The 13,599-nt window shown below is 40.5% G+C and overlaps 1 protein-coding gene across 6 annotated transcripts in view; it reads left to right on the forward strand.

Moving 5' to 3' along the window:
* BMAL2 (basic helix-loop-helix ARNT like 2) overlaps positions 1-13,599 on the forward strand; it is a 70,153-nt gene that overhangs the window by 38,132 nt on the left and 18,422 nt on the right. For all 6 annotated transcript variants that reach the window (XM_017849991.1, XM_017849993.1, XM_017849994.1 and 3 more), the window contains 5 exons: positions 2,335-2,492; positions 8,226-8,305; positions 9,975-10,067; positions 11,216-11,333; positions 12,132-12,275. In XM_017849991.1, the coding sequence (XP_017705480.1) occupies positions 2,335-2,492; positions 8,226-8,305; positions 9,975-10,067; positions 11,216-11,333; positions 12,132-12,275 (593 nt within the window). The remainder of the gene's footprint in view (positions 1-2,334; positions 2,493-8,225; positions 8,306-9,974; positions 10,068-11,215; positions 11,334-12,131; positions 12,276-13,599) is intronic.

Consider the following 13,599-nt stretch of genomic DNA (forward strand, 5'->3'; position numbering starts at 1 on the left):
GTTAGCTCCCACAGCCTTCGTTGATGTTCCTCCCTACCCACCTCCCTACTCTTTTATCTGGAAAAATTACATTTTCTTTTATCCAATTTAAAGTCTTTGTAAAAACAGATCAGGGAAGTCTCCCACTTACCCTCTTTCCCATCAGATTGCCCCTAAACTATTCTAATAGAGAAATTCCGGAGTTACTGTGTGTTGTAGGAGAGGGATTTACAGCAAAGTGTGGCGAGTAAAATCATATAATTCTTGAAATCTAAGATACACTTTTCCCCTCTATGTTTTATCTTCTGTGGAAATTTCTTATCGTGGCATCTTCCCGTCAGGTGGCAGCATTTCTTTGTCTTGTGATGCTTTAAATAATCGTGCGTCTTACAATTGGTGGCTCTTAGATTAGATGAAATAGGGGTAGTGGTATGAAAGGTACTGAGGTGGCTTAGAGAGAGCAGTGATTAATCATGTAGTAGTCAGAGAAAGCTTCCCAGAAGAATAACTGAGCTGGATTTTGAAGAAAGAATAGGATTTCTCCAACAGTGTAGTCAGAAAGGACTTTGTAAGCCGGGTAAAGAGGAAGGCGTGGAGGAGATGTGAGACAGCATGACATGTGTGAGGATGAGCAAGTCTTCGCGCGTTGCTGCTGTGGGACATTTGGAGCTGTCGGGAAAAGTCTTGAAGAGAGAAACTGGAGATGAAGACATGAGGCGGGTCAGGGAGAACCTTGGCCTGTAATTAGGGAATCTGGCTAGTCCTCTTGGGCAGTGGAAATGCAGTGAACAGTTTTGTGCAATGGGATTAGGTGACTTGATTTGTTTTACTACGTAATTCCGGAAGTCATAGGATAGACTGGGAGAGGAAGGAACAGCAGTTTAAAAGGTTCTGGGGTAATGCAATGAGCCTAAATTAAGATGGTGACAGAGGGGATGGAGAGGAAGAGAAGACATATTTAAGAAATATTTTAAGATCTAGAATCGACAAGCTTTTGTGATTATTTGGCTTTTTAGGGTGAAGAGGAAGGGTCTAAACCAGGGGTATCCAATCTCTTGGTTTCCCTGGGTCACGTTGGAAGAAGAAAAATTGTCTTGAGCCACACATAAAATACACTAACACTAACACTAATGATAGCTAGTGAGCTAAAAAAAAAAAAATCTCATAATGTTTTTAGAAAGTTTATGAATTTGTGTTGGGCCACATTCAAAGCCATCCTGGAGTGCAGTTTGGACAAGCTTGGTCTAAACTGAGTAGTTGTGTTACCAACCAAGATAAACCCTATAGAAGGAATAATAAATCAGGAGTAGTACAGGAAGAATTGAAAATGGGGGTACATTGCAGAGAATGCGTTCAGTTTGGGGTTTCCTGAGTTTTAGATTTCTTGAGAATCATTTAGATTTGTAATTCTAGTTCCAAAGGTCAGGAGCTGAGTGAAGTATGAATGAGATAGGGTTATAATAACAAGTAGCTTATGAGTAGCTAGCTATAAAGCCTTGTGAGGGAATGAGATCTCAGGGTGAATAAAGAATGAGGAGAGAGTGGTGCTGAGCAGGGCATCTTAGTACACACCAGTATTTAAGGATCAAGTAAGAGCTGGGTGAGGAGACGAGGAGACTGAGCTGAGCAGGGAGAGTGGAGGAGGACGAGGAGGCAGAGAGGCTGTGGAGACCAGGGGAGAATGAGAAGTGTCAGCAGTGTCAGATTCAAGGCAGGGATCAGCAAGAGATTGCACGAGAGAAGGAGGATCTTCGCTAGGACAGTTTTAGTGGGGCAGGGGTTGTGGAAGGTTGATGTTACAGATGGACAGAATGCCTGGGAAATGAAAGACCGAGTGGAAACTGCACTCTTTCAGGGAGCTTGCTGAGGGGGGAAGACAGTAGCAAGGACAAAAAAAACTAGAATTAGGGAAAGGGTTTTTTTTCAGGGGGGAAGATACTTGAGCACATTAATAGACCCATGATAAGGAGCTATAAAAATAATGAGGTTAAGATGCTGACAACTATTTATGCGAATATCAGAGAATAGTTAGCTTTGAACAAAAGGGCACCTATCTCTTCTCTAATACTGGAGACAGGTAGAAAAACCACCTAGGCTCTCAGACAGTTGTCTTCGTTCTTAAAGATTTCAGAAAATGAGGTAGGGAGGGACTGACCAAGGGCAGCGAGTTTTATGAATGCTATTCCTGGTCTCAGCAGCGCTTTCCTCTTCCCTCAATGACAACTGCAGGGCCCAAGTTGGGAGGAAGAACAGTGTGTGCCTGCTGGGCTCAGCATCTGCTCCACTGAGCGCCACTGGGGGGGTCTGGAGGTCTGCCGAATGTTAAATATAAAGGAAGCTCCTTTTCCCTCTTAGAGAAGCTCATAGCCAAACCGAAAAGCGGAGGAGAGATAAAATGAATAACCTGATTGAAGAACTGTCTGCAATGATCCCTCAGTGCAACCCCATGGCACGTAAACTGGACAAACTTACAGTTTTAAGAATGGCTGTTCAGCACTTGAGATCCTTAAAAGGTGAGTTTGACGACGGCTTCCACAGTTAAGTGAAATCTGCTCTGTCACTGAGGTCTCTGATTGGTTCGCTTTGCTGTCAGCTGTTGAGGTTCTATCCAGATGTGTCTTTCAGCTTTATGGGTATTCACTGGCATTTGTCTATAGTCTATGTGTGGAGAGAATACTGAATTGGATGTCAGAAAACTTGGTTCTGATAAAAGCTGTATCTCGAGCTCACTATGCAAACTTGAAAAGTATTTACATTTCGGCTTCACATATAATACAAAGAGAATATCACCTGCCTTTCATACCTCTCAGTTCTTTAGAAGTTCTGAAGTAGAACTGGGCATGGTGGTTCATGCTTGTAATCCCCGTACTTTGGGAGGCTGAGGTGGGTGGATCGCTTGAGTCCAGACTTCAAGACAAACCTGGGCAAAAATTGCAGAAATTAGCCAAGAGTGGTCATGCTTGCTTGTAATGCCAGCTATCTGGGAGGCTGAGGTGGGAGGATCGCTCGAGCCTGGGAGGTGGAGGTTGCAATGAGCAGTAATCGTGCCACTGCACTCCAACCTGGGTGACAGCCTGTCTCAAAAAAAAAAAAAAAAAAAGAAAAAAAAGTTCTGTAGCATAGTGTTAATTATTAAGTTATTGAGAGATTTCTGTCCTTCAAAAAGAAAACTTCCTTAAACTCTGCAGTTTCTCTTAAGGCTTCATTCAGATTTATCAGTAGTACCTTACAATGCATCACACGTTGCCATTCCAGGGTATCCTCAAATATGTGAGACACTGGGGGAAGGAGGTCCTTGCCAATGCCTCTTGGTGTGTGGGTCATCATTTCTGGCTTTAGCAATTCCCCAATTTGAGCTTGAATTTTAAATCAAAGTGTAATAAATGTGTATATGTACCTGTGTATTAGTCCATTCTCGCATTGCTATGAAGGAATACCTGAGACTGGGTAATTTATAAAGAAAAGAAGTTGAATTGGATCATGGTTCCACAGGCAGTGCAGGAAGCATGGTGGCATCTGCCTCTTCGGAGGCCTCAGGGAGCTTTTACTCATGGCAGAAGGCAAAGCGGGAGCCGGCATCTTACATGGCAGGAGCAGGACCAAGAGAGGATCGGGGAGGTGCCACACGCTTTAAACAACCAGATCTCATGAGAACTCACTATTGTGACACAGTACCAAGGGGAAAATCCACAAGCATGATCCAGTCACCTCCCACCAGGCCCCACCTCCAGCACTGGGGATTAGTATTCGACATGAGATTTGGGTGGGGACACAGAGCCAAACCATATCAATATGTGCAGTAGAAATCACCCCTGGTTTGGGAATAACCCCAGTCCAACTTGAGAGACAGGGTGATGGAAGTGGAATAGAGTTTTCGATTTATCAATGCTGATAATGTAAATTTGCATGGAAAAGATAAGACCTGGACAAGTAGCAAGCTGAAGACTCCAGAGAAGACTCTGCAAGTGCAGATTTGTAAAGATCTAGAAGATTATAGTAAAATTTGGCTCAAAAATCATAAAAAGGGAGTGAGCAAAGGATGACCAAGGGTCTTAGTTTAGATCTCAAACACTGCCAGGAAAAGGAAAATATATTTCAGGGTAATGGAAATTATCTGGGCACCATACAAGGACTTGACCAAGTCAAGTTAAGCTGGCTAAGAGGAGAGCAGCACTAACCTGGACTCCTGGTGCTTCCTGTTGGGAGCGTGATGGGAGATCTTACTTTTGTAACAGTCTGTTATGAAATAAGCTTCTCTTTTACCCACAGCTGAGGCTTGCAATATTTTCCTTAAATCCTTCAGCAATGAAAATTTACAGGCTCAACTGAGGTCATTTGATTGCAACCCTAAAATTAGCTGAGTATTTTCACATTCGCAGTGTCCTAAGGGAGGAGGACCTAAGGGAAAAGCCATGAATCAGTCGACTAGTTCAACAAAACATAATCTGAACATCAACCGCATTCCTGTTCTGTGCTGAGAATATAAAAATTAATGAGGCAAGGTCTCTGCCCTTTAAGGGTTTGTGATCTGACTAGGAAGACTGACTTAGGAAGAGATCGTCAGAGTCTAGTGTGATGAATGTTACAGCAGTGATACGAGTGAGAGGAGAGGCTGTGGAAACTCGGCAGGGAGGAGGTGAGTCCAAAGGAGATTCCTTGGAACAGGGCCTAAATTTTGCTGTCAGCTCTGCTAAGCAGAGGTGACATGGTTAAGAACTCATACCCGCAGTCTGACCAGATCCTTTGGTCAGTGCTGCTCACAGCAAGATGATTTAAGGCAACTGGATCTGCATTCCAGGGTATTGTCGCGGCATCCCCACACTTGCTTGGCAAAAGCTTAGAAGCCATATCAACAGAGGGCTGCCTGTGGATCATGTTATTTTGGTCCATAGGATAATTAGGTTAAAGGCAGAAGGATGGTGATGTGATTTTTTTCACTAAACCCTACAGCAGTGCTTTTTAAACTATCTGGGTGAAGAACAGGTGTTTCTTCCATCCACCACCAGTTCATTGTAAAATACAATTAATTATGGAAAAATGATCATGGGTTTGGCTGTCACAGCAATGTTACATTTTTATAAAAACCTCTAAATGCTTATTCTTAAATTCTGTATTCGATCTTACCAGTTTGCTGGTAAGAAAACCATTGGTCTGCAGACCACATTTGGAGTAGCCCTGCTCTGCAGCGTGAGGTCCTGTGTCTGCGATCTGATTACCAGGTGGGGCAGTGTAGCATGGTGGTTCACGCATGTGCGTACTGAAGGCAGACCTTTTGGTTCAAATCCTGGCTTCCTCCCTTCATAGCTATGTGACTTACTCAAGTTATTTGACATTCTAATCCTCAGGTTTCCGCATCTGTGAAATAGGGACGATGCATTTGCCTCCTGGGACTATTGTTAAGAATAAAGAACAGAAACCAAACACCGCATGTTCTCACTCATAGGTGGGAATTGAACAATGAAGTCACTTGGACATGGGAAGGGGAACATCACACACCGGGGCCTATTATGGGGCGGGGAGGGGAGGAATGGCATTGGGAGTTATAACTGATGTAAATGACGAGTTGATGGGTGCCGACGAGTTGATGGGTGCAGCACACCAACATGGCACATATATACATATGTAACCTGCACGTTGTGCACATGTACCCTAGAACTTAAAGTATAATAATAATAAAAAAAAAGAGTAAAGAGTAATGCATGTAGAGTGTAGCACAGTGTTCACTAATGGTGGGGGTGGGGTAAGAAGAGGAGGAGGAATTGTTACTGTCATTTTGATCTTGTTTTTTAACCCAATGAACATTGTGAAAAAAGTAAGTGATCATGTTGCCTTGTTGGTTTTTGCCATGGGAACTCTGAGAGCCAATGTGTGGACAAGTGTGTGGAACACCACAGCGTGCATTTACAGGCCGGCCTCTACCATGCCTCAGCGCTGCTCTCACTGCCCTTGTTTTCTCTTGAGCACATCCCCACTCACTCACTGAGTCAGGGCTCACCTGTGCTGGCTGATTTACACTGACGGGGTTTCCCAGCCCACTTCTACCTGGTGTGCTCTGCCAACCTTGCTGCAGGCCAGACCTGAAATGTCATTACCTTGCCCAGAATCAATTTATTGCTGTTCCCTGACCTAGCACTCAGAATCTGCGTCCTTCATTCCTTCCTCAGCTCCCTCCCAAGCTGCTGTGTAGTAATATTAACAAGAAGTCATTGGGAGAATTGCCTGAGCCCTAGGGTGAAGATAGATTCCAACAGAAAAGATTTTCTTTTCCCTATGCCAGGCTCTTAAGAGTGCTATGAGTCTGAGAAAACTGTATTGAATCACAGCTTCGAGGCATTTTGACTTTCTGCCCCGCCTACTTACTTTGCCACCACCACCACTTAGTTCATTGGTGAGTTTGGGCCACAGATCCGTCCAAGGGCCAATGTGTGGTTAAAATGTCTAAGGATGTTACCCCACCTTTCCCCTGCAAAAGCAACTTTTCTTACAGTACCCAGGAAGAGGGGATAGGAGTCAAGAAGTTTGGGGAATATAAGGAAGGGAAAATTGACTGACTTCTGAATCATCCTTGCCCTGGGGATGGCTTGCTTGGCATTGTTGACTGTGTCATATGCCCCCTTGTGGCCTTGAAGGGCTTTGGGTGTCTGGGTTGGTGGATTCCCTTACTCCTCTCAGGTCAAACATTCCCCTTGGTTTTGGCCTGATAATTCCTCATCATTTTACAAGCTCTGCAGCTGCTTTAGAGACTTCATTTTAATATAACTCCATGCTAAGGGCTGAAAATGAATTATTTCATTTATATTTTATACATTTTTAAAATAATGTATTATCAGAATAGAGGTCTCTATATTGCCATTAGAGGGTTTTCTTACTGGAAAATCTCATGAATCCATAACACTTGTTTAGAATTCCAGAATATCCCCTTTCAAGATAACTCATATGATCAACTTTAATTAGCTGAGACATTATGTAAATAACTGTAGTAGTTCCCCCTTATCCATGGAGCGTACGTTCCAAGAGCCTGGTAGATGCCTGAAACTGTGGGTAGTAATAAACCCTAGGCATACTTTTTTTCCTATGCATATATACCTATGATATAGTTTAACTTATAAATCAGGCACAGTAAGAGATTAACATTAACAATAAACTAGGACAATTTTAGCAATATGCTGTAAAAAAGTTATATGTTCTCTCTTTGGCTCTCTCAAAATATCTTATTTTTGTTGTTGTTGTTGTTTTTATGTTTTTTTTTTTAGAGACGGAGTCTCGCTTTGTCGCCCAAACTGGAGTGCAGTGGCCGGATCTCGGCTCACTGCAAGCTCCGCCTTTTGGGTTTATGCCATTCTCCTGCCTCAGCCTCCGAGTAGCTGGGACTACAGGTGCCTGCCACCTCGCCCGGCTAGTTTTTTGTATTTTTTAGTAGAGACAGGGTTTCACCGGGTTAGCCAGGATGGTCTCGATCTCCTGACCTTGTGATCCGCCCGTCTCGGCCTCCCAAAGTGCTGGGATTACAGGCTTGAGCCACCGCGCCCGGCCTAAAAATATCTTATGGTATTGTGCTCACCTGTTTGCAGACCACAGTGGACCACAGGTAACTGAAACCACAGCTAAGGGGGGACTACTGCATATCAATTCTTGAATATTATTTCATGTACAGTTTATTACAATGTTTTTATATATAGCTCTTAATGTGCATATTTGAATATAAAGGAATAAGTAGTTCCAAGAATTCACAATCTAAAAGAAAGAAATTTTAATCAGGTGACAATGAAGAAAGAAAATGATTAGCTGAGCATCGTGGCTCACACCTGTAATCCCAGCACTTTGGGAGGCTGAGGTGAGTGGATTGCTTGAGGCCAGGAGTTCAAGACCAGCCTGGCCAACATAGTGAAAATTTGGCTCTAATAAAAATACAAAAATTAGCCTGGCGTGGTTTTGCATGCCTGTAATCCCAGCTACTCAGGAGGCTGAGGCACGAGAATCACTTGAACTCAGGAGGTGGAGGTTACAGTGAGCTGAGATGGTGCCACTGCACTCCAGTCTGGGCAACAGAGTAAGACTCTGTCTCAAAAATAAATTAATTAAATGAAAATGAAAAAAAAAAAAAGAAAATGATGACAGAAAATGTCTTAGAATTTGCCAAAAGAGAAAATAGCAGCAGCAGCAGCAGCGGCAGCATTGCTAATGTTCATTGAGCGTGTTGCCCTCTCTACTGTATTTCCAATAACTCTTGACTCCTTTCTTTTTAGGCATGACAAATTCTTATGTGGAAAATAATTGTAGACCATCATTTATTCAGGATAATGAGCTCAGACATTTAATCCTTAAGGTAACTGAAGATATATTTGTCTAAGTTGTATATGTGCTTTCATTGCTGTTTGAATACGAGGCAGATTTTCTTCCATTTGCTTCCTGTTTAAACATGCAAGACTCCATGTTACACCATATTTCCTTTAATATAGAAATTTAAAATAGAGAAGTAGCCATGTGTTACTAGTTTGTGTTAATGAAAGTAGAGACAGAGGATAGGCACTTTCTACACTACAGAGCAAAGCTTGTCTTCAGCGCTAAGCATGTTATACTACCCATCTCTCACACATAGGATCTATTCGCCATGATCACCACCTCCTTCAAAGCCATCTGCCTGACATCCTGTTCCCTCAGGATCCTGTTCTTCTCGGAGGCCAGTCATTGCTTACTTAGAGTTGTTAGTGCTTTGACATTTCTGTCCTCATCATTTCCTGTGCATGGCTTTTCAGATTCACCGGGCTAGAGGGGAAACTGTGATCATGTGATTGGCTTCTCATGCCCTCAGAGGTGATAAATGTCTTGGTCATGAGCTGTGTGACTACTAGGTTTTAAGCGATAGTCGAATTAAATAGAAAGATTCTTCACACACATTTTGTCCATTTTCCTTTAATTAAAAAAAGCCACTCTTTTATTTGAACAGCTGAACTTAAAGATAGCATTCCTGGCAGGGATATAAAGGATATTGTGTGGATAAAAAAATTTTTGAAGGTGGCAAAATGTACAATTTGCTTTCGAAGCTTTCTGACCAATCTGTACATACTCGTCAGTCACACCTTCATGGAACCCTGCTTCTGCCCTGCAGAGCATGCCCAGCAGGAGTGCCAGGCTCTTCCTATGTGGCCATATGTTCCCACTTCCATGCAGGCTGCTTCATGGGATTTGCTGGGTAGACCTTATGAGAGTAGCTGACACATTAGTTTAGAATGAGTGATGCTTTATTATTATTCAAAAACTATAACTAGGTGTACAGTGCGATGTCTTCATTGCTTCCTTGTCCCCAATCTGCACAGTCCTTCTACCTCAACACATCCACAGGTAATCGTTGTTCTGCATGCAGTATAGTAGGATTTGGTAAAGGTAATTTTATTTCATTATTATTTTTTGAGACAAGGTCTGGCTCTGTTGCCTAGGCTGGAATGCAGTGGTGCAATCTCAGCTCACTGCATCCTCTGCCTCCTGGGCTCAAGCCATCCTCCCATCTCAGCCTCCTGAGTAGCTGGGACTACAGGCCTGCACCACCATGCCCAGCCAGTTTTTCTATTTTTCGTCGAGACGGGGTTTCGCCAGTGTTGCCCGGGCTGGTCTCAAACTCATGAGCTCAAGAGATCCACCTGCCTCGGCCTCCCAAAGTGCTGGGATATGGGCTCATTTAGTGCTGTATATAGGCTCATCTATAGCACCTGGCCTAATTTTTTAAGAAATGTCTCAAGTAAATATTCCACAGCCAAACTTTTCATGTCCAAAACATTAATTTAGAATAAGATTTCAACATGACGTTCTTTATAAATCGGTTTGCATCTTAAGAACATTTCTTAAAATTAATTTTACTAGCTCCATGAACACTAGCTCAATAAAACTACTCTGTTAGTTTTATTGCCACAATAACTCCCTCAGAATCTGAAAGTGTGTGTGTGTATAAGAGACAGACAATATTTTTAAATATTCACTTTTGTTTTCTTAAATCCTAGACTGCAGAAGCCTTCTTATTTGTGGTTGGATGTGAAAGAGGAAAAATTCTCTTCGTTTCTAAGTCAGTCTCCAAAATACTTAATTACGATCAGGTATCCAGACCTCATGATTCCATATTCTAATTGGAGATGGAAAACACACCCACACATGCGCACACACACACACCCACACACACAGGTGACTGACAGTTTAGGGTATCACTTAAGTTTCAAGTTAGTGACGTGGAATCCAGTCCTACTGGGCACTGACTTTGCAAAGAAGAGGCTCTTTAGAGACTTACTGGCTCCTCAGGGGCATGTAGGGTTTCCCATGATTCAGGGTTTAGTCCTCAGCTTTTCAGATTCAGAAACTTGATCCACCTTGGAGAGTTCTGGATATAGACTTATATTAACCACACAGGTTTTTTTTAAGAATGAAATGTCTAACTGCCAAACAATTCAGCCTACTTGTATCGGCTGGTCCATTAGTCCTGTTGTCTGTAGGAATGTTTGCTTGGGTAATACAGGAATTCAGAAGAGGGGTGGCCACTGTGGGTCAGGGAAGGCATCACACATGAAGTAGGATGTCTGTGAGGCTTGTCAGAAGCGAGATGTAGAGAAGGGGAGGAAACATTTCAGGCTGGGAGAAAGAAGGGAGTCCCGAAGTCTAGGGAGTCAAAGGCAATTTGGCTGGGGTGGCCAAGGGATAGGGAAGGGGTGGTGAATTCTGAGGAATGGGACTATATCAGCAAAGGCATAGACCTGGGGATGCTGTGCATAGTGGAAGTGGTGGAATGGGAAGTGAGAGGTATTCTGGGTTGGATTTTACTTATCAATAGTATGGTAATTTTTTAAACAGTATGGTAAATGTCTGGTAAAGTCACAGATATTCTGTGATTTCTATATTATACTATCATGTAATCTCTTTTTTTTAACAAGGATAAAAAAGTTCAAAATAAATCACAATCATTTACAAGTATCATGTTAGCAATGATTTAGTTACAAGATTTAGCGGAATACTAGCAATTAGTGTTTGTATATGGTTTGTGTATATCCAGGGTTGGTTCTATATGCATGTATTTTTTTCTGTCTACAAGTATCACCCTGCTTTCAACACTAAGTTCATGTCACATAGTGTCGTGAACATATCTTTGAGCTTGAGAAAAATCAACCTTTAACAAAAAAGGACATTTATTGTATGCATCAAGAAATGTAGAAAAAGCATGGTACTGATTTTAAATGAATGTCTACCTTATGAATAGGCTAGTTTGACTGGACAAAGCTTATTTGACTTCTTGCATCCAAAAGATGTTGCCAAAGTAAAGGAACAACTTTCTTCTTTTGATACTTCACCAAGAGAAAAGCTAATAGATGCCAAAAGTAAGTGTCCATTTCTGCATGCTTATTATTTTATGTAAATGTAGTGATCACCTAAAAGTTTAGCTACACGGTGTTTTTAATATAGCTAACTAAGCTTTTATCAAAAGAGAATTATTTTGTAAACTTTACATCATAGTTAATATCTATAGCTATATAGAAAATTCCTATATTCATACAGACATATACAAACACAAATGCATTCATATGAAGATGCTTTGTTTGGGGAAAATATGATTGCTTCATATTTGCTGTTTTCATATACAAATAAAATCTTTACAAGAAAGTGTCATTTTGGATAAAAAATTGCTGAAGTTCCCATTATTTAGCTACATGCTAAAAGACAATTATCCTCTTTTGTATATGGATTAGGTCTTTTCTGTATGAAAGACCTTGTATAATTGCGTTTGGGAAGTGTAAGTGTTTTTTCTTCTCTGAAAATGCCTAGTACCAAATAATTATGTGAAATATAAAACAATTGATTCCTGTAATAGTTGAGGTTTTTTTAATTTTTTAATTTAATTTTATTTCATTTCACTTAAATTAACTTTGTTCTTTCCCATTTGGGGAAAAAAGAAAGATAAATTGGAAATGTCTATAAGTTATCAAAATGTGATTGCTTGACAAATAGATTTTTTGGGTGTGTTTCACTTTAGGGTTTACTGTACAATCATGGCATTGCTTTAAAAAACTATTTCCTTTCTCAATAATAGATGATCAGAAAATGTTGGAAGATAAATTTCAAAATTATTTGACAATATTCTTTTCCACCTGTTCTCTCACCCCCTTCTGCTACAAAAGCTGGTTTGCAAGTTCACAGTAATTTCCACACTGGAAGGACACGTGTGTATTCTGGCTCAAGACGATCTTTTTTCTGTCGGATAAAGAGTTGTAAAATCTCTGTCAAAGAAGAGCATGAATGCTTACCCAACCCAAAGAAGAAAGGTATCATTTTGAAATGTCAAGTGATGCAAAGCGTGGATATAAAATTAATGTCCTAAATATTTTCTGTGCAGAAAAATAAAATATATGGTCAAGGGAAATATTTGAATCCAAAAACATCTTTAAAATAAGATTTTTTTTTTTAAACCAAAATTACTTAGATTGGTTCATCATATCTTTCGAATTTATCAGGTAATTACATATTGTCTTTGTTACCCAAGATTTTAATGGTATTATTGAAATTGTAGTTTGGGGCCTATCAAATGGGAAAAAATCACAAGAGATAGAAATAAAACTTTTGCTATGAAACTTCATTATTACTCTTTAAAATATAAAAGTTAGATGTTAAAAAAAAAAGTCGATAGTACAAGAGCCTGATCTGACTAATTTTGGTGAAAGTTTCTTAAGATGTGCTTTTAATTTTTTATGAGATGTTGATTCTTTGGTAAATATCTCATTTGTTTTCTTATGATCCTTTGCTAGATTTGTCTTGCAGATATTTACTTTTTGAATTGATTAAATCGTCATCTATTTAACTTAATTGGGAAATTTCGGGGACTACAAAATGTCTCATGACTTTTTTGCCTAAGAGCATATTAAGCTATTAGATATAGGATTTCGTAGGCAAATTTCAACATGGGATTTGCTTTCCTATCCTTTAAAAGGATATTTATATGGAGCCACAAAATTCAATTTATTTACAAGTTTTGGTCAGAATATTTTTTGACAAACACCTAAAATGATAATTGCTAATACTCATTTATTTAACACTTACCCTGTGCCAGATACTGTGCTAAGTGTTTTAGTCCTCATGAAAATACTATTCTTTTTTTTTAAATTTTCAACATTTATTTTAGATACAGGGACTACATGTGCAGGCTTGTTGCATGGGTATATTGCACTAAGGTAGTGAGCATAGTACCCAGTAGATAGTTTTTCAACCCACACGCCCTTCCCTCCCTTCCCCCTCTAATAGTTCACAGTGTCTGTTGTTCCCATGTTTATGTCCTTATATGCTCAGTGTTTAGCTCCTACTTATAAGTGAGAACATGTGGTATTTGGTTTTCTGTTCTTGCATTAATCACTTAGGATTATAGCCTCCAGCTATATCCACATTGCTGCAAAGGACATGATTTAATTCTTTTTTATGGCTGTGTAGTATTCCATGATTTATATGTTTATATGTAGCCCACTTTTCTTTAATCCACCATGGATGGGCACCTAGGCAGATTTCATGTATTTGCTATTGTGAACAGTGCTGCAATGAACATACAAGTGCATATGTCTTTTCGGTAGAATGATTTTCCTTTGGGTGTATACCCAGTAA

The sequence above is a fragment of the Rhinopithecus bieti genome, unplaced genomic scaffold, assembly GCF_001698545.2.
Source record: "Rhinopithecus bieti isolate Rb0 unplaced genomic scaffold, ASM169854v2 scaffold_33437, whole genome shotgun sequence".
NCBI classification, from domain to species: Eukaryota; Metazoa; Chordata; class Mammalia; order Primates; family Cercopithecidae; genus Rhinopithecus; species Rhinopithecus bieti.